Below are 25674 nucleotides of genomic sequence, written 5' to 3' on the forward strand. Positions count from 1 at the left end.
ATCAAAATTTATGATTACTTGACAATCCTGGGAAAAACCCGCTGAAAACTGAAACCGGGTATAAAATTTTATAGGGTGTACCATTATTGTTTAATACTTCAATCATGCATAATACACAGTGGTAATGCATTAGGATGTATATGTCCTTTATACAGAGTTTACCGTGAAAACAGCAGCGCTGAAAAATATTTTTAAAGTTCTATAGAGCAAACTCGTGATGTTGGTAGGGCGCTTGCAAATACAAATCACAAACAAAATGCTGTTTCAGCGGTACTGCTTTTACAGTACACTTTAAATGAGGACACATACACACCCTAAAGTATTATCACTTTGTTTTGTATCACCCTTTATATTTCGTTAAAGCGTGATTGTGCTAAGGATTTAACGTCACCCGTCATTTCAAGCATTTTCATTTAATATCGCCATAAGAGTAGCTTTTGATGTTAATAGCTCAGAGAATTAAGGGTAGTAAATAGGATACATCGTTATACGTTTTATGCCCGTTTACATTGTTAACATTATGTTTCAATATAGAGCTCATAAAGGAAATTATCTACGCGTTTCTTTTTATATTACTTAATCGACTAAGTAGAGGAGCGGTATGAGTTTGAAGTGTCTGTCTGTGTGTCCGTGGCATCGTCGCATCGTCACGACGTGGGAGAGCCATGCTTCGGTGCGAATGGGCCGGCTCGACCGGAGAAATACCACGTTCTCACAGAAAACCGGCGTGAAACAGCGCTTGCGCTGTGTTTCGCCGAGTGAGTGAGTTTACCGGAGGCCCAATCCCCTACCCTATTCCCTTCCCTAACCTCCCCATTCCCTTCTCTTTCCCTATTACCCTATTCCCTCTTAAAAGGCCGACAACGCACCTGCAGCTCTTCTGATGCTGCGAGTGTCCATGGGCGACGGAAGTTGCTTTCCATCAGGTGACCCGTTTGCTCGTTTGCCCCCTTATTTAGGGTGGACCGATTTTGATGTTTTTTTCTGAATATGTAAGAATCGTATATCGCTAAAAGAAATTATGTCACGTTGCGCGTTCGTCTCGTTGCATTCAGATGTGAATCCTGCGCTTTGTTTGCTTGTATGTTTGACTATAGCTGGCAAGCACAAGTAACAATTTTCTCCGCATTTTACACGAAAAATAAACTCATCGACTATCGCCGATACTTTCTCCAAGTTGGAATACAGCGACATATTCAAAAAGCAAGTTAAATCATATTATAAGGGGCCAAAATTCAATAAGGTAAAGATGTTTGAGTCAAATAAGGCTTGACGGGGGAAACAGCTGAGTAGCTCAGTTGATTCCAACGTAAGTCACTTATACGGAGACACGGTTTTATTTGATTACACTACTAGATAGTTTACTTTGGTGTGTCTATTTTAGGGGTTTTGGGGTGGCACAGTGTGATAAAAACCTCGATTTTGTTTCACAACGTTTTTATTTCAAAATACTATAGTTGATAGCTATATAAACATTAGAGTAAAACTCCGAGATCGATATTCTTTGTAGTTATTTTTTTAAAGAGTGTCAAAGTTGGCGTTTTTCTGGGTAAAAAATTTGCATAAAAATTAATAAAAAAAAACTAATCAAGTAACATTAATTTTGTTTATACCAATTAAACAAGCACTTAATACTTGACTTTTTCTCCGAATTTGGTTAACCTACTGTGATCAAGTGGGCAGATATTTATTTATTTAGTAATTTTAGTTTTTTATTTTTTATTTCGCGATTAGATCGAATTAGAAAAAGTTTTAAGCATGAAATGATAGTGTGAGTAATCTTTTATCAATGTTATCAAAAATCACACTCTAATAACCTCTGTGTCAGAAGTAATATCCAATTCAATTTTTTTTTTATAAAAATTCGGATTTTTTATACCTAGGGTTGTCACTAAAGTTGATATTTTATTTTCCCCGACTACATCAGAAGGTGATTACTGATTAGATACTGTTTGAGCATATAAAATCATTAATTTACGTCATATTTTTTCACTTTTTAGATTTTTTATTATTAGACCTACCTAAACGTGATCCTGATATTTTTTGTATAGGATATCGATTGCGAATTTGCGTATCAATCGGATAAATCAAACAAGAGACCTTTAGTGACAACCTTAGGTACAAAAAATCCGAATTTTTATTAAAAAAAATTTAAATACGATATAACTTCTGACACAGAGGTTATTAGAGTGTGATTTTTGATAACATTGATAAAGAATTACTCACACTATCATTTCATGCTTAAAACTTTTTCTAATTCGATCTAATCGCGAAATTTAAAATAAAAAACTAAAATTACTAAATAAATAAATATCTCCCTACTTAATCACAGTAGGTTAACCAAATTCGGAGAAAAAGTAAAGTATTAAGTGCTTGTTCAATTGGTATATACAAAATTAATGTTACTTGATTAGTTTTTTTTTAATTAATTTTTATGCAAATTTTTGACCCGGAAAAACGCCAACTTTGACACTCTTTAAAAAAATAACTACAAAGAATATCGATCTCGGAGTTTTACTCTAATGTTTATATAGCTATCAACTATAGTATTTTGAAAGAAAAACGCGGTGAAACAAAATCGAGGTTTTTATCACACTGTGGGTGGTTAAAAATTTTAGCGTTATACGCGACAAGGCTTAGCATGGTCACCATAGAAAGGTTTATTCTTAAGGTAAAGTGGAGAAATCTGTCAGTTTGTCCGCAAAAACCGTCAGCGTTTCTATTTTTTCGTATTTCTACTGTGGTCATGTTGTGTGGATCGAATAATTGTAAGGCGAAGTAGAGTTGAAAGGCGGCGCGTCTTCAGAGGGGGAGTAATTAAGGAGGATTACTTCTTCTTATATTATTACTAGTTGACCCGGCAAACGTTATTTTGCCATATTAATTATTTCTGTATCATTACAAAAAGTAGATAAAAAACCTATTCTCTGGCCTAACGAATGTACCGTCGAGGAAGTTGATTCCTATGCAATTGTCAGACCAAAGTTATTTGGTCGAATATGTCAATTCAATGTTAATAGTGATCTGTCAGCTGGGTTTGACATAACGCAACTAAACTACTTAGGTCCCCGATTTGTATAGGAATCAACTTCTCTGATAGTACATAACATACAAAATTTCATTAAAATCGGTTGAGCTGTTTTGGAGTAGTTTGCGAACAAATTATTACTACTCTAGTGTGTGATTACTGATTACGAATTTATGGTCTAACGTCTGACATAATTTATAACTGACATTTGACATTTTCAATCAATACATAGCTTTTTGTGTAACTTCAAATGTATGAGCTAAAACCAAATGGGCTATTTAAAAAAAAAAAATATTTCCCTATTTGAGGGACCTTTCATGTTTCAATGTTTTGATCCATCATTATCATCGTACATGAGGCGTCGTATTTATGGAGCTCAGATCAAACATCGCGTTGCTCATTAAAAATGTTACCACAGTGTAAACATCATACAGTAGAACGGGTCAGTTCATATAGCAACATAATATAGGGGTTATGCGATAAGTTATATTTTTAAATCACTCTTTAAAAGCATATTTATTTAATACACTTTTCTGCTGATGTTATAATAGCAGGCTCATTTAAAAATGTGTCCCAATGCCAATATGTTCCATAGTGATCTGACCCTATATCGGCCGTGTACTTTGGCTGCGTTTCCACTGAAGCGGAGCGGAGCTTAGCGGTGCCGAATAGACCAATCACCACGCTCGAAATCTTCGCTGTCATTCCGCTGGAATAGCACAATTGGTCAATTCGGGCACCGCTAAGCTCCGCTCCAGTCCGCTTCAGCGGAAACGCAGCTTTAATCTCGTTCAGGGATTTTTCGACTCTACAAGTTTTACTCGCGATACTATCCAGTATTGCGAGTAAAACTTGCGAGTGTTCAGCTATCTTACTCCTGACAGAATCAGAATCGAATCGAAAATTTAATCAGCTCGATCTCAAAGCTTTTGCTACTTCCGAGTTCCGACATAATAATATAATATACTAGCGCAGAATCGTGCTACGGCTCAATTTGGAACTAATTCGATCTCAAAGACTTTTCCCACTCCTCACAGCTGCACTAGCGCACGATCGTGCTGCGGCTCAATTTGGAACTAATTCGATCTCAACGGTTTTTCCCACTCCTCACAGCTGTACTAGCGCACGATCGTGCTGCGGCTCAATTTGGAAAGTGCAAAGATTTACTGTATAATGTTTATACTGTGAAAATACTAAGTATACCACTTAGACATTGCGTACGTAATTGTACCATCTCTGAGGCGCTTAGTACATACATGAATATTTATGAACGATTTACATCAGTCATCACATACAAAACAACAGCTTACATGAACACTCGGCGATAGAATTATACGCTTTTTTATTCCAAAAAACCAAATTTTCAGAATATAATTTCACTGTACTATCTCCAATGTAAAGTTCTGTGTTTCTCAGAAACCTTAAAATATTTATGGTTTTTCCATAGAAGACAGAGCGAACTATTAATAATGGAATATATTATATACAACTTGTATTATTTATATAGAACTACAATTGGTGCAAGCACTCTTTCAAACTCTACCTTATATATCTACCTACCAAAACAAAAAGACTCACATATATAAGTAAACACCTGAGCTCCGTACGTTTTGCGCGGTGTTAATGAAACAAAAATATCTCGTGCTGCTCTAACAGTAGGTATAATACTTTCCGTATGTTTTTAAAATACGCAATGTATAGCTAGGATACTTTAAACGGGTAAGGTACACGGGTACCTTGTTAAACCTTTTTAGAACAATACTCGTAAGCTCAGTTCAGTCAATTAAAAAGCTTCAAAATTAATCTAATTACAGACAGATAGATACCTACGATTCGATTCTCTTTATAACTTTAAAGTGCTAAGTTAATTTAAAAATATATTATTTTATCCTGAGCTTCGAATTTAATAACATCATGTTAACATCAAAACAGCATATTATTAGCATATTTTCATATTTATTTTTCGTGTACCTACTCATTATAATTTATAGACGGAACGTCGCTTCGCCCGCGTAAATTAGATATTTCACAGACAAATTAGACCACAAAAATAGTCTATGATCCTTCACGTGGTCTACTTCTTATCTGTGCCAAATAACAGAAAAATTGCTCCAGTAGTTCGTGAGATAAGCCCTTTCAAATAATTTCCTCCGTTTTTTCCACTTTTTCCTCTATTTCTTTGCTCCTATTAGTCATTGCGTAATAAAGTATAGCCTTTAGCCTTCCTGGACAAATGGGCTATCTAACTCTGATTTTTTTTTTAAATCGGACCAGTAGTCCCTAAGATTAGCGCGTTCAAACAAACAACAGCTCTTCCGCTTTATAATGTTATACTAGATTAAAACCATTTCAATTTATCTGAAAGAAAACATTAATAATTAACAAGTTATTTTAAAAGACACTCCTCATTATAATATACTTCATGCCTCCAAGCTTTCACAATTCAGACCAAATTGGGTGCAAAATGGTCCCAATAAAATTTTGCTTACACGTTGCCTAAAAGCGTTTCTCGTTTCTTCAGCCCATGACAAAGCTAATTTGCATTCAGATGATACCAATTTTAGCCAGTGTTAGCACTGGTGATTTCGTATGTACATAAACGCCATAATTTTCACTTCAAATGACAATTTATGCTTATATTAACAATTACTAGCTGTCCCGGCAAATGTTGTTTTGCCATATAAAGTATTTTGTCCATATTATTTTATTGAAGTGTCTAAATAAGTTTATTTAACCATGGCAACGTCCATCGATATCCCGTCGCACAAAAAATGGTGGCCGTCAGTCTCGAGTTGTGATAATTAACTATTATTAATTATTCAACAAATGCACTTATCAATATAAAAAGTAGATGTTGTCCGATTCTCCACCCTAGCCGATATGCTCGCTGAGATTCACGAAAATCGGTCGAGCCGTTTCAGAGGAGTTCAACCACGCACACCGTGACACGAGACTTTTATAATAATTATTATATTAGATTATTATCAGATGATATTTTTTTGCAATTTAAACCACGATCAAAATATTTCTCTACCAACAACAATGTTTACTCCGATGGATTTTCGACACGAAAATAATTATTAAATGTCACGAACTTTGATCGAGGCAATTAAAAATTTAAAACGAACAGTTTCGAAAAGGCTAACAATTTTTGAACATTGTACGCCTATGTTGCCCAGAAAATATTTTATATGAAACGTGTCGTATATTACAATGATAAAAAATATTACATTTCCATACTATTCTATATAGTATAAGATCTGTAGATATTATTTTGGCTTCATATCTACCAAAATGGCGGAAATTTTTCTTAGCAATTTGCGTATTGACGCGGGGCAATTTGATTAAAAGTAATGCCCGCTCCGCTGTGAGATAATGGGGTGACATCTTGTATTATATTAAATACGTTCAATTGTATGGATAAGGATTTCATTTTGTAAGAAACTTGCATATTTTGTTCCCTGCTTCGCTCGCGTGAATAGTATTTATGGATTTGATCGCCATGGACGCGCGGTGGATTTTTCAAAAGCTCTCTTTTCAAAATGTAGAATTTTTCATAGCTACGACACTTTCAGAGAACGTGTTTTTTTTGGATTTGGATTTGAATATTTAAAATGAGTCCTTTAATATCTTAATAATAATATCTATGGACGCTTCACACCACGTCAGTCTGGCCCCGTGCTAAGTACCAGAAGGACTTGTGTTACGAGTACCAGACAACGGAAATATATCTAATCTTTTTATACATATATATTTAAGATTTTTATTAAATGATACACATATTTAATACACATCCATGACCCAGGAACTTTAAAAACTTTTAGTTCCGTCGGTGGGATTCGAACCTGCGACCCCCGGCTTGAGCTACAACAGCCCACCAACTCAACAGAGCCACTGAGATCGTCAAAACCTTTAAATCCAAAAGTGAACAGAAAATGTATGAATTTTATTTTAAAATCTTTGATGTGTGACTACTTAAGTGATCAGTCTCTGGGTGCGTCCGTTTGATCCAAAAGTGGTCCTTACGCCGGATCTGTCAGCGATCAAAAGCTTGCTTCAATTTTCCACGATCAAAAATCTATTATATTTTATTTATCCTATCCTAAGTCCTTGCCACAAAAAAAATGTATAAAACACTTATTCAAATTCAAATTGTTTATTTCAGACAGCGCATAATTATAGTCCATATTAAAAATTATATAAATCCCAATAAATGCACAACATAAAATACCTGACTACAAATTACGTGCATGCATTATTATATTCTTGTTCTTTTCTATCAAACAACCCTAGTCATCACACATGAACCAATTTTTAACCGGCTTCCAAAAAGGAGGAGGTTATAATATGTTCGGCTGTTGAGTTTTTTTTAAATTTAATATTGGAAAAGTTAAATTACAGATAAAATATAGCAGACCTTGATCAAGCTACACGATGTTTATATCGTCGTATCCTACAAATAAGGGCGCTGTTGCAAAAACCCTACTTTACAGGAGAAGGTTTTTTGTGTTTATTTCAAAATATTGTTAGACAACTTTTAGAAATTAATTATGAAATTATCGCATGACTACGTAGCGGTTGCTATGAAATTTTAAATGAGACGTTTAATTTGATAAACCAAAATTTAATTTGGTAAACCAAAAAAAAAAAACAATATAAATAGGCATATGGAAAAAAAACAAATATTAAATTAATAATATGGAACGTTTTATAATATTAATTCTCAACCCTTCAGAATTGAGAACCAATAGTTATTGTGATTGCTTTCAAGCAATCACAATAACTATTGGTTTCCTTCAACTTGTAAAAATAAAACATATAACGTGATGAGACTTTACAGTTTTATGCCAGTAATTTTAAATTACCAAATAATATTATAACTAACGACTCTGACTGTTATAATATTGGTTAACTTTTATGACAATTAGATTATCCAAGAGCCAGCGATAGACAGCCTTTTGTCATTTTATAAAAGCTGAAAGTTTTCCTGTATGAACAAACAGCAACTATAGAATTTCGATCGCGTTTAGGAAGTATCCAGTTTTGAAGGTCTACCTAGCCTTCGATACAATGTAAAGCGCTTTTTTTTTCTTACTTCTTTCGGAAATGTAGGCATCTCATCTCAGAATGCCTTAATTATTCCCTAAAATGCCAAAAGTATTACACTTTAAGGCGGTATGGCAGTGGGAAGTAACTGGCTATAATATATATGGCTATAATAAGTTGTCTGGAAATAGGGAGCAATTGTCATAAGGATCCGTCAGTGGGAGACGAGATTCGAGAGAGAGAGAGAGTGGGAGAGAGGAAAAAAAATTACCTTAAATTTTATCGAAGGTACGGTAGACTTTCAAAATTGGATACTCCTAAAGTATCCGCGACCGAAGCTCTATAATAGTTGGTTGTCGTTCTTACCTCTATATGAGTTACTAGCTTTTGCCCCCGGATTCGATCGCGTGAAATTAAAAAATCGCGTGAAACACGAGTATTTTAGGAGCATTATGTTTTTCAAAAACCAAAAGTAGCCTTTGTTACTCTTCATTCTTTCGACTTAGTATGTGCTAAAAATCATGTCGATTAGTTAATTCGCTAGGGCGTGAAGGAAGGACAAACAAACATACTTTCCCATTTATATATAGTATAATTTATATATAATATATAGTATAGCATAATGATTATAGGTAAAAAAAAACTCTGGTTTAGCTTATGAGTAGTTACAATATGACGGAGCGGTGCCTATTCTATTTCAACATCAGCTTAGCATGATAACGCTAATATTTTGTATTCTTAATCAAATTCTTTTATGAGACGATATACGACATCCCTCGTGTCCTTTTGCAAGAGTTTGATGACCGATGATACATCATCAGCACAGCTCAAGAGATGTACTCAAAATTTTGGGTACGTTCAGTTACTCAGAGTTCGTCCAATAAACCAAAAAAATTAATGGTAACAAAAAAAAGTTTCGTTACACTCACTCTCGATACACCAAAAGCTCTTTTCCTAAATTAAAAAAAAAAGAAACTTTTTTTTCAATTCTTTCAGGCACCGGGGACTGTTTTCGTTTTCTAGATCCTAAAAATACAAAAAAAAAAACTCAAATTATATTGTGGAATATTATTTTATATTTAAATATTCTTGTAGCACACTACCTTTAACTATTTTTCTATACGGCGGAAAAAGCCACAAAGTTCACTGTGGCTTTTTAACAAAATTAAAACAAAACATTATAAACTTTCGATTATATACTTTTCGAAATGTTTAGAATATAAAAGGCAAATTCATTTAATAATTTTTCCAATAATAACTGTTCAACTAAAGAAAAATTAACGAAATAAATTTCGTACATAGAAAAAGGCAACAAAACCCATTAGGGCAAACGATTCCCACTAGTACTAAGAGACGATTCCGTGGAAAAAGGCCACAGACGCAATAGTGTCTTTTTTCCAGGAAATTACTTTAAAGAATGTAAAATATTTTTTATACTTACTGTGTGTTCCCTTTTACGGTTAGCACAAAGTAATTTAAACAAAAGACAATGCAATGACGCATACGTGAGTTCGCGGAGTAAGGGCGTGGTGGCGCGAGCGCCTCGTCCCCGCCCCGCGCGTCCTTTCACGCACTCCAAGAAAACGGTCACTGAAGCCTTTGTTGCTTTTTTCGCCGGGGAATTTAAGAGCTAGCAAATGTGGCATTTTTTAAAACTTAATTTACTGGTTATTAAAATTAACTTTTTACTATTTTTTACACTGAAGGATATAGATAATGAGCTGCCGATTTCGATTTTGCAATAAAAATAAAAAGCCATAGTGACCAGGGCGCCCTTATTCTTAGGATACGACGATATAAGTTATATAACTTCATTAGTAAGGGGGCTGGTGTGTACATTTTTATTCGTAATGGGGCTCAAGGTATTATTACGATACATCATTAGTATTAAATTATCAATTTGTATGACAGTGTTTACAAGGTGTATTAGTCCATTCATACCGGATATTATTAGGTGTAATATCATTAGAGCATGACAGGCACACTGTGTTGGTTATTGGATAACTACCACGTCGATTTACTATATTAGGGCTGATGTGCATTGTGCATCCTCAGGATTAGTTCACATCGCAACGTGAAGCAGCGATGAAACTTAAAAATATTTGTGATGGATACTTATCATGCTGTACAAGTAGTTTTTGCCTCTTGTAGATCGGTCACAATCTTAGTTAATTCTTTGAAATAAACTCATTTTGATAGCGACTTTGATGCAACTTAAATCCATGCGAAAGACCAAGATCGGGACGGAGGCCCGCCGTATGTCATTCCCAATGATTGATGAGAAAGAACAGTTTGGAAACTGCCATAATATCTAAAATTGATCTTTACGAACTCAGCTGTAGTTAAATCGTGTGATATAAGTTTTATTAAATTATCTTTCTTTTGTTTCAGATGCGTGTGGATTGAACTAATTCGTGAAGGTGCATAAACAGTTCAGTGCATTAAGTTCGTGAACCTGGTGCATTAACTGTTGTTCTGTACATACAATTCGTGAATTTAGTGTATAAACTAACGTTTAGTGTAAGGTGTATATAATAGGTACCATTCTGTGTATAAATCTTAGTGTATAGATATAACTAATAACTATATAACTTTCTGTATAAAAATAGTGCGTAGTGAATAACTTTCTGTACATTCGTTAAACTAGTGTATTAAGTATTAGTGTATAAAATGTACATAAACCTACTTTTCCTCTTGTATTTTCAGACATTAGTGTTTATTAGTGTTTGTTCCGTGACTTTACGCGTGTTATTTGTTGTGTGAAGATGTAAAGATTTTTCGCTGCTAGTGATACTTATGGCGCACGGACGCATAGTGTTTGAAGGGTTGTGAAATTGACTATTGTGCAACCATGTCGCAGCCAATGAAGCGATCCTTCAGTTCGGAAGGTGGTGCCACCTCCAAACGGGACTGGAAAATGAGACTCAGTCTTCGCAGCCGTAGCGGGCATAGTGTGGTACGTATAATAGATTCTAGAACCTTTATTGCAGGATATAACATGTATAGTTTAAGTTGCGATTGCGATACAGTTCCCGCAAGGTAAACGAATTTCGGCATAACCGACAGCGGGCGTCATATTCTACTTTATTCTAGTAATATAACAATGCCACGGATTTCAGTAAAGTAGTGCTACTGCCAGGTATAGTCTGTCAAAAAAGTGAAGAAATTAAAAAGTGTCAACATCGTAGTGTACTTTTTTACAGACTATAACAGTACTACATCTACGATGGAAACGATCTTTCGTTTCCACCGTAGATGAAGTTACCTGGTTTTTAAGACACTTCCATCAGGAACCAATTAACTTGCAACGGAATGAATGAATGAAAAACTTTGTTCGGTAAATCAATAGATGAACATTAAAATAATCAAGAACATTTAAATTATTATTAAGGTCTTACCAAACTGGCACCTACTCAGTATGTTGCGAACACAGTTCGCAACGCTGCGCTGGTTTTCAGTAAGCGCCAAAATAATAAAAAATAATAAAAAATAAAACAAAAATATTTATTTAACATTTAAGCATTTGACAATATTTTGATACGTAAGCACAAAAAAAAAAATAAGTAAAGCTCATTTAAAAATAACAAAACTAATAACAGAATATAACGACAGCGTTTTATATAAGTTTAATAAAAAACTAATAAAAACTTACAGATTTGTGTTGAAATATAACATTTTAATATTATCTTGTAATATGCGAAAAGCTATCATTCTGTGCTATTATGTTAAGTACGGTTTTGCTCGATAGTTTTACTCGAAATCGAGCAAAAACCACCGTGTGGACCACAAAACTGACAGCTCGAAGGCTCGCATCGAGCCAGTTTGAAGGCTCGACTCGAGCCGGCGCGACAAATTTTTTGGCACGGTTACTCTTCCTTAGTTTTTATTATTCGTAGCTAATTTCCTTCGAACTGGAGTAAAACTATCGAGCAATGCTGAATGTGTGGACGAAAGTCCGAGCCGTGGTTTTTACTCTACGTGATTGCTCGATCGAGCAAAACTGTATGTGAGTACTTACACTTAGATTCGCAGTTCGCATTCGAAATATGTGATGTTACATTATTATTTCATAACGTCGATGTTCAACGTAATCGCCCTATACTAACTTTAAAGCGGCTTGAGCGCGAGCCAAAGTACTTAAATTACGCTTATTTTATACGCAAAGTAGCACTTTAGTATACTGTATACTCAACGAGCAAGTTGCTACAAGTTCAATGCATATTTGTGATATTTTGTAACAGTATTTACCTACGAATAATAAAAGCTAGAAAAGTAACTCCGTCAAAAAACATGCTCTACAATACTTGTCAGAAATGTGTACCTAAGGTACATTTCAATACATTTTGCGGCCATTACAATGTGCGACCGGCCAAACGGTATACGTTCCTTAGTTTTTAGGGTTCCGTACCCAAAGGGTAAAAACGGGACCCTTTTACTGTGACCTCGATGTCTGTCTGTCTGTCTGTCCGTCTGTCTGCCTGTCTGTCTCCAGGCTGTAACTTAATTACCGCAAACCAGACTTCTGACATTTTCACAGATTGTGTATTTCTTTCGAGTTTCGACTCGTGTAATGTCTATTCCATTCATTATGATCGGCGATTCTATAAAGAAACGATAAAGAAAACGTCTTGGCTACCAGGCTCAGGATTTTTTACATGCCCATTCGACGCAATAGTTTGTGTCGGCTGATCAAAAACCAGGTGATCAGCCAGCATGGTCCTATAGAAACAATCATTTTCCCAGCAGCGCTGGAATCGAACCCATGACCTCGACGCATCGTGATTCGTGCCAAAAGCTGTAAACTACACTTCACCAATTGGCGTGTTTGAAATGTCCGTTATGAGACATTTTGCGTTTGAAGCGCTCAAATTGAGTTTTGGTATTCGTTTAGTGCACGCGTCGTAAAGTTGGACATCGATAACACTCGGGTAACGTTATGAATTGATATTTTTACACCCTCGTCCGGTTGTCTTTAAATGTGAAATGACGTTAGTCGTTACCAAAATGTGCCTAATGGTAATGTTGGATGGATAGAAATACGGAAAAAGGTACCGTTGGGTGCCGTTGGTTCGACACTAAGCGTGTTTACACACGCGCCGCAGCGGCAGCGGCGATTTTTTTATTTCGGCGAAAAACGCTGCTGCTGCGGCGCGGTGTGTAAACACGCTTAGGCTCGTGTCATACCAAAATGAGGATCGGTAGGTACGGTAATCGATGCAAATAATAATGTCAAACGGTGTCATTTGACATTTCAATCGTATATCACATGGTATCGTCAATTCGATAGACATTTAATACGCGGTTACTCATACTTTAAAATAGATGATATTATTTTTATTTCAAATTACCTATTATTAATTAAAGATCCCAATACTCTTTACCAAGAATCGTTTCGTAGCTTCAAAAAAGTTGCTGCTCCTTTTTTGTTTTGCTCAAGTTTGTTTTTGTGTACCTAGTTCACAAAGCAATATGAATATTTTTTTTGGACCTTTAAAAATATTTGAGTCTTACGAACGTATTATAGCAAACTTTTAAGTAAAATAATAATTATGAGTGAGCATTAAACTGATAACATTATGCTGTGTACTTTAAAGCATGTTAAAGGACATCATCAGAGACATATTTTAACAATTACGTAATTTTAATTTAATGAAGGGTTTTGACGAATGTATAATATGGAGCTAATGTCAAAATCTCCATACAATTTTTAAGCTATTGCATAGTTTATATCGCGGGCTTTGATCGCGACGACCGAATCAAGAAATTCCGTAACGAAAAGCACCTAACATTCGTCTAACGTCGTTCCAGTTCGGCAGACTGCTAGGTGTGGCTCAGGGTGTGGTGCTCGCCACACCGAGCGGCATTATATTTAATTGCATAAAGGTACAAGTTGGAAGGCGGCTACATGAAGTTGCAGCAGACGACGTGTCGTCGCGACACTACTGGTTGTGGTTTCTATGTATTTCTTAAGTAATATTATAATACTATGTATTTCGTAAGCTTCGTAAGACGCATGTGCGGCCGCGGCAATAGAAATTAGAAGTAGATAAACTTATATTATAGAAACCAGTAGTGTCGCGACGACACGGCGTCTGCAGTTGCGGATCGCTCAGTTCCAACTTGAACCTTAAGTTTACCGCGGCAGTCCACGAGTGCTATGCGTATTTTTTGTTAAGTAATCATATTTTATGATCTCTGAGTGCTGCTGTACGCTGCACAACCCTGGATTGACAAACAAAAGTCAAACAGTTACTGAAACATCTCAATTAAGCCATAAAGTCTAGTGCTTTATCCCTTTTCAAACAATTCACAGTCCAAAATAATTTTCATTAACAGTACTATAATCATTAGCATGTACCTACCTAGATAATAATATGTACTAATGATAATACTGTGTAAAGGTATAATTTTTGGTATTAGTTATTTGACTTCTGGTAAAGAGAGTATATATTATTATTATAATAATATCCGGTATAGTTTTTGACTCGAAAATATTTGTGGATGCCGCGCGTAAAACCCAATTGAGAAAATGTAAATATAAGATTAATTAAAACATTATTACAATATACTACAGTATGAATATGCGTAAAGTGTTGCATATTTTATGTTACACTTTAGTTAATTAGTTTTGCTAATTTGTATTCATAAAGGTTACTTCAGTGTTGGTTTAAATCGCAATTTTAATGAAAACTCATAAATTCAAAGTGCACAAAGTACAAACTATGAACTTTGACTAGATCAACTTCATAATCAAATTAAATTTTTCTACTTTATAAAATTTATTCACGAAATGCATATTATTTACAAGTATCCCTTACTAAAAGATGATATAGAAGATATAGAAAAGAGAAGAAAATTATAGTAAAGTAAAGTAAAGTAAAGTAAAAAGTCATTTATTTGCTCAAATTACATATGTTCCTTTATAATTTGTACATAATACAGAAATTCAGGCTGTATGTAACTATGTACATTGTACACATTTAATGTTCTGCTGATACTTAAAATAGGATAACCTGTGCTATAAGTATCAGCTAACAATCAGTAAAGGTTTTCCAAATTCGTTTTACATTAACATAATGTAAGAGCAACTAGGTTAGTACATGTTAGTATGGTTGTGTGTGTGTGTGGTTGTGTGTGTGTGTGTGTGTGTGTGTGTGTGTGTGTGTGTGTGTGTGTGCGTGTGTGTGTTTATGTTCATGAATGTTTAAATCGAATATTGAGATAATATATTCTCAACGGATAGGTCAAATAATACTTTCTGATTCATTGTATGACAGTTTTTGTAGCCATTCTGTAACCTTCTTTTTACAACTATGTAAATTAAGTGTATGAATATTCAGAATTTTATCAATTTTGTTGTAGGTGTAGCGTCCAAGGAAATAGTAAAACCTTTCACTAAAAGTTGTCCTGTGCCTTTTACCTGGGGGAAGTTTTTTGCGCCGTCCAGTCACAGGCAGATTCGATGCATGATATTTAAGGGCAATTTGCAGTATAAATATTTGCCTCACAGAGAGCACTTCGCAGTATTCATAAAGTTCCTTAGTTGGAAATATATATCATGTACAAAATATACATTAATACAATTGCTTTGTCTGTTTACAAAATGTATGATGAAAGCATAATTTTAAAATATTATTAGCTCGATGCACTCCTTCACCATATAAACTATAACTGTGCAAAATTTCATTCACCTACGTTTCTGCATTTTTCGTCAAAAGGGATCCAAAGTTTTTCGCTCGTGTATTAATATAATAATTTTGCTTTTTTTATCAACTTATGCAATCATAAGGTGATAATAAATTATAAACAAAAACTTTTTGAAAATAAGCTTTTATTTAAATAGTCTAAAAAGAATAAAATAAATTTCTCCTTAAAAATTTTAACTTTTATGACAAGCTTTTATTATCATGCAAATTGTATAATACATTGAGGATTTTAACATAAAAGTTAAATTTTTAAGGAGAAATTTATTTTATTCTTTTTAGACTATTTAAATAAAAGCGTTTTTTCAAAAAGTTTTTTGTTTATGATTTATTTTTTGTTGGCTAGACTTCTTAGTCTGTTTGATAGTACATAATTTGTTTTGTTTCAAGAATTTGTTAAAATCTGATCAACTTAAGTCCTTAAGAAATCGTACTCGACTTTGACTAGTGAAAAATCTATATTTAGCGAGTTGTTCTATTCCGTTTATTTCTGCATGACTAAAAAGTTAAATTTCGTTTAACAAAAGAGAGAGTTGCAAAAGTGCATTAAAAATAACTATTCCCGTATCTTAGATGTGCCGTGGTGCCGCTATATTGGATGTAAAATGACATTACATTCGTTTTCGAGTTACTCTCAAAAAGCCCTTCCATTTAATATCCATATTGTAGAATTGCATTGAAAATAACTATTTCGCCGTATTGGATTGTCGGCCATATTGGATTTAGAGTGATGCCACATACCATATCGTGTATTGTCATCCAAACTAAACGTGAATGCAAAATTTCAGCTCAATCGGTTAAATATATCTGCTTCAAAATTGAGTTCCAAGATTTCACCCGAACATACATACTTACATACATACTAGGGTGGAGCGAAAAATGTTTTTTTGATATTCGTTTTGGCATTCCTATATAAAGTTGCTGTTACTGTTCACAAATATTCGTACAAAATTTTATTTAGATCATAATAAATTTAGAGGTGAACGTCAACGTCATGAACTTTAGAGAAATTCGAAAAACTTTGTCAAAAACCACCAACTTCTAATATTTCCAAATTAACGCTGAATTTTATTATGTGTATTCCGTTACGTTCGTAACTGTTTAAGCTTCAATATTGCTCAGATAGATGGGGAGATTGAGGCAGGAGAGGTGATTTCATTGCACTTTTCAATCGTTGTCTGAACGCCATAAAGTGCGCGCTATTATTGTAATTCTGCTTGTGAGAAACAGTGATTTTAAGCACTACTCACAAGAAAATAAACTCCTATATGTAATATTTTTAAATTCCTGTTCACTTATTTTTGATAAAATACTATTTTCGATATAATTTATACCTAGTATTTCTCCTTATTACAGTCATAATATGTCGTCAAAACACGAAAAGAGACATGTTATCCGGTTTTTGGTTTATCGGAGAAGTTACCAGTTTCTCAACTACCAACTCATATTTCTGTTATAAAAATTACATAATTATTAATTAATATGAATCAAAGCTGGACAAAACAACAAAAGAGCCGACAGTTCATCATTCATGATGTATCCCAAAGACTGGCTACGGAAATTTTACATCTGGCGAAAAGCGTCGCTTCCCAAAAAAAGAAGTATATTAGGTATTTACTTGATTAAAGAACTGCAAGAAAAATGATAATAGGCCGCTTAGATATAAATGCGACTAAAAAATATGAAGAAAATAAAAATACAAGACAAAGAATGACTTCGTAACAAAGAGATAATGGATTCTAACCAGACGTCTTGTTCTCGTTCTTTGCATGATGACTTAACATCCGAAAGAACGAGTTCCAGCGATTGTAGCTTCTTCTTGTAGCTTCTACAAGCTAATCAATCGCCAAAATAAGTAGCTGCTCAGCCACCCAAGAAATAGACATTCAATTTTCCATCATTAGCTCTCGTATGCGATCGTACCTGAGTCTCTGACAGAGCAGCTGCTATTATAGCTTTATCTGCTTCTTTATCTGTGTTAAAAGATGTTGATTGTTGGTATTATTATATCAAAGGATTCTAGTGCTGTCATTGATCGTTAAAAATGCGATTAGAAATAATGAAAAACAGATCAGCACACACGATGCAGATCGCAAATATAAAAGTATACGCAGAATTTATTTTGATGGCAGAAAAGGTGGCTGTGATGGTAGAGTTGTGAATATAGTTTTCAAAGGAAATGTTATTCCTTTTATGGAAGAAGTAATTAACAAACTATTGTAGTAGTTTTTTGTTTGAAATGCCTAATTGTGAAATAAAAAAACAATTTAATACCAAACAATCTCCTTTTTTCTGATGATCATTCCTTGATAATATATATTTAAATTTTTTCGATAAAAACATTGATACCACTAACCAGAGCCTGTATTCAAGACCTTTGCTTTATCGATTCTTTATAGAATCGTCGATCAAAATGTATAGAATTGACATTAGACGAGTCGAACGTCAACGTCATATTCGCGAATTTTTAAGACAATTCCATACATTTTGATCGGCGATTCTATAGAAAAGCGATAAAGAAAAGGTCTTGGCTAAGGCATCAGGCTTTTATTTAATGTATTACAATGTAGTTTTTTTACAAGGAACAGCAAATATAGAAAAATACTATTAGTCAAAACTAAACCAATGATACCAAAAAATTCGTATTTTTCGAATTTTCAATTGGGTTGGGGCACCTCATAACATCAAGACAAGAAAACTATATTTTGTATGCAGAATTTACTTATCAAAGAGCAACTTTTTATTGCTATGCCATTAAAAAAAATTAAAAAAAAATCTTCATACATTATCGCTCCACCCTAATGCATACAGAGCAAGTTAAATAAAAGCTTTTAAAAATGCTATGCAATAGCTTTACCGCAGCAGTCCCCGAGTGCCACACGTATTTTTTACACAAACACTTTGAAAGCACCGTGTATAACTTTTCAAAATTACAACACAGTATGGCTCATTTTCATTGGTCGTTAACTCGTTCGTTATACAGCATGCGGGCAGTCCCCGCAGCCGAGATAACGACCAATGAAAGTTACAAGTCGATACGTGTTCGTTACACCGCCTGCGGGGATTGCCCGCATGCTTTATACCGACCGTGATATCGACCAATGAAATTCATCGGTCGATAGACAGGGGTGCGGGACGCGAGTTGCCACGCTTAAACAAGCTTCTGTAAGAATCTCCAGTAGCTAAATAACGTAATGTGAGCGCAAGTTTTAGGCTGGTATAAATAGTCAGTACTCAAGATGCATCTCGGTCTCAAGACACAGTTCAGGCTCTGTGATTGGTTGAGACCGGGTCGCATCTTAAGTACTGACTATTTATACCAGCCTTAATCTTGAAGATAATGCCTCATGAAATTGAGTGTCTTTTTTCTGAAGTCGTGTTTCTATTTTATTTAATAAATCTTCAAATAAGTCATTAGATAATCTAAAAAAATTATCATGATCCTCTACTGTATCACACTCCAAATGCAATTGTAACTCCTTACACAATGTTTTTGACGCGCCATGCCTGTTTCTATTTTTCAGTAAAGTTTGCACCCAAAATCTTTTTCTCTTCTTCTTCAGTGACGCCAATAGTTTATTCTTTAATAAATTACAGACAGTCAAAATTGCTCCGCGTAACATCATTTGTTGTTTCATGGCAAGGAGTCGCCAGTTACAGAAACTAATGAAAACGGTTCCCCGAATGCGGGCCCTGTGGCATGCGTTTCAGAAATCTCCCGCACCCCGCATGCGGGCCCTATCGACTAATGAAAACGGTTCCCCGAATGCGGGCCCTGTGGCATGCGTTTCAGAAATCTCCCGCACCCCGCAAGCGGGCCCTATCGACTAATGAAAACGGTTCCCCGAATGCGGGCCCTGTGGCATGCGTTTCAGAAATCTCCCGCACCCCGCATGCGGGCCCTATCGACCAATGAAAATGAGCCATATAGTTGATGGTTGTCTGGTAGAAACCATTTAAAGCGGTAAGGCCGCCATTTTGCACATTTTATAAAATTGTATTAAATTGTTGTTCTGTTTATTAAAATTTGTGTTGTTTTGTTTTGTGTTATTTTGTATGTTTTTGTGCAAATACTTAATGGATCTATATAAAAATAAAAATAATCAAATAAAATATATTTTGTCAAATCGATCACTTATTTAGGAATTCGGGTGTTTATTATATGGTGAGGGCTTACAAGGGTTTAATCACTCGCTCGTGTAAAACCCACATTTGTCGAAATTTTCATCTGAGATTAACCGACGGAGTGTATCCGTATAACTGAATATCCAGTGAAAACGGATATAAGCCGCCTACGGGAAGCTTAAATAAATTACCTGCAGTAGATTTCCATCTGAACGGAAGCAAATATTGTGCCGTATATGTTTCAGACGTCGATATCTTTCATCATCAACAACGGGATCTGGTAGGGTAATTTTATCGTATCTTTTAAGATGATAATATAATTTAAGGGGAGGGGAGGGTGCTATTCGTGTAGTCACTCGAGCGTCATGGAGACGTTGTAGTTTTTTTTACATTAGGTAAAACTGATAAAAAAGAAAGTTTCTAGGGTTCCGTACCCAAAGGGTAAAAACGGGACCCGTTTACTAAGACATTTTATTGGCCTTTTTTGCTCGATATCAATAATGACAACAGGTCGGCACTTAAAATTTTCACAAAGAACTTAATTATATGTCTAATAAATAATAATAATTTTTTAAAAAAATAAGAGGGGCAGACAAAAAACACAATTTTTGGCCTATTTTTGCTCTACCTCTATAACGGTACGGAAGCCTGCGTGCGCGAGTCCGATTCGCACTTGTTAATTTTAGCTGTGGGTTCAGAAACTGCAGCAATTTTAAAGTTATAGAAAAGAAAATATAATAATTATACAGAAAATTGCTTATTCGGGTAAGTTATAACAAGATTTTAGACAACAAGGACTAAAGGTACAATTCCGTGCATGCGCGGCTTACGACTGTCGCGATGCACGGAGTTGTACCTTAAAACATAAAATATATTCAGCGACATGACATTTCAATTTTCGAAAATAACTTTTTTTTTAACCCACTACGTGAGAAATCTGATTTCTATACTATGATAAACATGTCGAATTAGCTTTATCTGACACTCTCGAGCTTGTCGCGAAATCTTCTCTTCCCCTCCCTAAATATAAGATATTTGAAATATCATTATATTTGTTTATTAACAAATAGAACTTAAAAGACTGTGTCTAATTGACCGTATTAGCGAAAAGTCTTCAATCTGTCCACATTAGTATCGAGTGAGTGGAATATAAAATGCAGTTCCGAGTGGTGGTTAGAGTGTAAATCCGCAGTGAATTCGAGATATCAGTGTGGAGAGACAGCCGTCGCGCTTCAGAGCGCTTCATATTGCCACCCCTTCCGAGATGATCCACAAAAGACTCCATAGGTTTCATAAAATATAAAATTTAATAATAGTCTCTATCCCGGAAAAATATATTGTAACGATTTTATTAAGTTTCATTTTATTTTACTTAATGAAACATACTGAATAAAATAAAACAACATGAATTAAATATACAGCTTTGAGGCCAATTTTTTTTCCATGCGGAGAGTTTCATAATAAATAATATTAAACATTATGTAGATCCTTGGAAGAAAGGCATCAAAACTGTATTGACACATAATATCAATAAACCGATATAAACCGACAATGATGTGGGTACCGGAAGTTTTTTACATTCACAGAAATACCTTTTAAGTTTGTTTATTTTTACCAGACTAGTCAAAAGTATACATTTCTTTGGTACGCGACTAGTTTTTATAGGGGAAACTTCTTTAGCGTTGTGCACTTTTTTGGGGCGGGTAAAAGAAAGTTTGAATTCGCAGATATGCCGTGACGTGATCGAATTCGCTATCAATCCTGGCGTCACAGGAGATGCAGAATACGGTGGAAATGTTTGGTGTGTCAAAACCCTTAATGAAGACTGGCATGTAAAATTCGAATCCGCGCCTGATATCTCGCTAGTCATATCGGGAATTTTTCCCTCTGGAAAGAGAGAATGAGAAAGATGGTGGTCTGCAAAATTTGAATCTACGTCTGATATCTCGCTAGTCACGTCGGGAATTCTTCCCTCTGGAAAAAGAGAATGAGAAAGATAATGGTCATGTGTACTGCACACGTAAGGGTCAATTTATACTAGCGCAGAGTGGTAGTGCATCGAAGCGAATTCCCAAAAACTGAACATGGAAAATTCAACCTTGACTCCAGAGTGTAAATATGTACACATTACTTCTGCGAGACCGATCAGAGTCGGTCGGGCCTTTTAAAATTCTCAGAATAATCTGTGCGCTAACGCTTTGGAGTTAAAGTTGAATTTGTTATGTCCAGTTTTGATAATTCGCTTCGATGTGATTCGACTCTGCGCTAGTATAAATTGACCCTAACAGCTTTGAAATTATTCCTGCGTAGCTGATCTGGTTTTAATTAAACGAACCACTGTCATTGAAACGTGCGTGGAAGGCATAATTACTATCATTAGTTAGGCAGCTACTCATAATTATAATAATATGACTAAATTATACATGATTTAATTAAGTATTTATTTAACCATGAATATTGAATGCATTGAAATATTATCATAAAAGGTTTTGAATGTAGCTGTTACACTCACAAATAACTGCAACGTTATTATAATGTTACTGATGCCTTCAAATTTAAAGCCTTAAAAGTTATGACACATGAAAATAATACTTTAAAAGCTAGAATATTAGCCAGTAATATTTTTTTAATACTTTTTTTTCTTTTTGCATTTTGAATGATTATTATTTTGTTATTTATTGTTTTAGTTTTTTAAGCATATTTTTATAATGCCTCTTCATAGGTCTTATCATTCTATACCATAATTACCTTTTCATTATCAGATTGAGTTCTTCTATTTTACCGACTTCCAAATAGGAACCCTATTAAATTTATAAAGGATGTTTAGTTGTTACACATTATATTGTCATGGTATATTTACAAATAGGTATATGACTTAGTTAAACCATCGATTATATATTTTATCTCAGCTGTTTGTTACCATTGTAACTTGTAACAAACAAACACTACAACTTTCCAAACGCAAATAAAGTCGTCGAAAGAAAGTTATTTATTGAGGAAAAGCTTCTTTTTATTGACACGGAATGGCGAGATAAATATATCGATATAACGATACGTCAGTCGGTTTTTGTGTATGAATGATGATATTTTTATACAGCAATCTAAAAATAGTTTTAAAATGAATGTCCTATCAGAGACGACCTGACGACGACTACGGAGTACGGTGGACCTACGTTATTTCGTCGGGCTATGTTGGGTTATGACGTATGAAGCTAGCAGATTATAAATTATGTTGTCTTGATATAACCAAATAAAGCAGCCCCAACTGCCTATAAAATATTTTTTGTCAATCTCAAAAAAAACGGACCTTTGGAATTTATCAAAAATTCCTACAAGGATTAAAAAAAAATTAGAAAATCGCGGAGCCTTGCGTAGCCGTAACTATTCGTAGGCCGTAGCGGACTGCTCGCGTAGCACGCTTCGTAGCAAGCGCTACGAAACGCGCTACGCAAGCTACAAAAAGTCAACACAAGTTATTTTGTCAGCTTAAATATTATTTACAAAAACGGCAGGATTTGCAATTTAAATATTGCTTAGCAAAATATTAAAAAAATGTTAAAAATTTCATTTATCACCTATGCGAAAAAACCCTGAAAATCAGGCCATGGCTTTAACGGTGGTTTTCCATTTCATACACTGTCATTCAATTTCCCGATGAAATAGATGGATTTGTATGAGAAAATAAGAAATATCTGTACATTTTACATTGCGCGAACACGGATGATCGGATGATAGATAAGCTTCATCTATCAACGTCAGCTAAATTAAAGTATTTGAGCTTTCAGATGCTATCTGAATTACTGTCCCAGCCGAAATAACGGCCGATGATTAATACTAAGTTCGGTAAATTAATATAAATTATCTGTTTGTCACCTGTTTCATCAGTATTATCGAGGGACTTTTGAAGATCACCGTTGGAGGTTGAGTGGATGTTTCTCGCAAGAAAAACAAAATAAAAAATAGTACGGCAGAAAGCATGCTCATCATAATCAATTTCTGCTAAGAACACGTCTTGATCATTTCTTTAACATGGCCTTTTTTTATTTTGCCTATTATTTTACACGACCATTTAAAAATCGGCCAAGTTCGAGTCGGACTTGCGTACGAAGGGTTCCGTACCGTTATAGAGCAAAATAGGCCATTTTTGTATGGAAGCCCTTTTTTCACTTTATTTTAATTTTGTCATGAATTCAAAGTACACATAATAATATAATTAAGGATTTTAATTGCCTGTTTGTTGCCACTATCGATATTGAGCAACAAGTTTGTTGTGTGGACTTCCCCCTTAAGTATTAATTTTATTTTGTTTTTAATATTTGTTATTATAGCGGCAACATAAATACACAATCTGTGAAAATTTCAGAAGTCTAGCCGTTCTTGAGATACAGCCTGGAGCAGACAAACATACAGACAGACGGATAGACAACGAAATTTTAGTAAAAGGGTCCCGTTTTTACATTTTGGGTTCGGAACCCTAAAAATATATTAACTCGGCCCACTCTTTAAACATAGCTACTATGCCACGAGTCACGACAAACAGAAATATTGTCAACTTACAAGTTTTTATCGATGTTTAAAATGCATAAAGTTTATAAGATGCATTAAATAGACTTGAACTTTCAATAAAGCTTTGTGAATTGTGTGTAACGTGTGAAGTAAAGCGTTTCATATTGATATTCGATATTGCACTGCATTTATTATACCTTTGATGTTGAGCCATAATACATACAGACTCTCGAGACCAGTAGTTCAGCTGCCGTATAAAATAAATATTTAATTTCTGTAAAAACCATACATGCTCGAATCGAATAAAAATCGGCAAAGCTATCTTTTCAGGGAATGCGAGCACCTGTTTTGAACTATTTTTGGTTTCTTTCTATTTGGATATGTTATTAATAAAGCCCACGCATTTTATTTTAGACTACATAGTATATACTTTTTAAAGAGCCAAGATTTTATTCTGAGCATCCAATATCTTATATCTTTAACCCATTTTGACCCAAATGAAACTGAGCCGTGGAAAATATGAAATTTCTTTATTAATTTATAGAAACCAATAAAATTATTAGGAAAACACAAAAAACTTTATTTTATTTTATTTTTTATATTAAAAAAAATGCCGTCCTCAAATGGGGCCAATGGGATCAAACGGTGTGAAAATTTTCGATACATTCTTTATGATTATACCGTGTTTTCACACATTTCTCAAGTTGAATTTGACCTTTTTCATGACGTAATGCTAGCCCACCAGAACAACGCAATTGTTGGGACAGTTTTTCGGGAAAGTGACCTTTCATGCTGCAGGTTTGGCAGTACAGATAATATGTATTGCTGATTACAGGATTCTACCGCTTGCATGTCTCAAGTAATGACGACCAAATGCCGCCAAAATTGGAGCTGATTCAATTCTTGTTTTTATTACTTTGATGATGCAGCCACCGTGCGTTTGCCACATCTACATTCAGCTTGTGCGTATACAGTACCTACCAGTTACCACCAATTTTTGTTTCGTATAATAGTGCGAGAAAATCGATTGACCAGTTGACTTGACCCCACGCATATCCTTGTTATAGCATTGATAAAAATGTAGGAAGCTAACGTCCACATTCTTTCAACAGTAATACATCTGTTTACTTTTCCCAGAAGAAAAACGCTGTAATGGCTTGCCCCAATCGCATAGACATTATAATCCATCCGATGTAAAACAAATTCTGATTTAGTTGGTTGAAACGGTATTCAAACTCGTCGTTTTCTTTTTTTTTCATAGCCTTG

At 34.7% G+C, this 25674-nt stretch overlaps 1 protein-coding gene across 2 annotated transcripts in view; it reads left to right on the forward strand.

Annotated features, from left to right (window-relative positions):
• Positions 1 to 10668: 10668 nt before the first annotated feature.
• The window catches only part of LOC121738849 (adenylate cyclase type 6-like), a 151486-nt gene continuing 136480 nt past the window's right edge, over positions 10669 to 25674 (forward strand). For both annotated transcript variants that reach the window (XM_042131104.1, XM_042131105.1), the window contains exon 1: positions 10669 to 11030. In XM_042131104.1, the coding sequence (XP_041987038.1) occupies positions 10926 to 11030 (105 nt within the window). In that variant the 5' untranslated portion in view covers positions 10669 to 10925. The remainder of the gene's footprint in view (positions 11031 to 25674) is intronic.

The sequence above is a fragment of the Aricia agestis genome, chromosome Z, assembly GCF_905147365.1.
Source record: "Aricia agestis chromosome Z, ilAriAges1.1, whole genome shotgun sequence".
Taxonomy (NCBI): domain Eukaryota; kingdom Metazoa; phylum Arthropoda; class Insecta; order Lepidoptera; family Lycaenidae; genus Aricia; species Aricia agestis.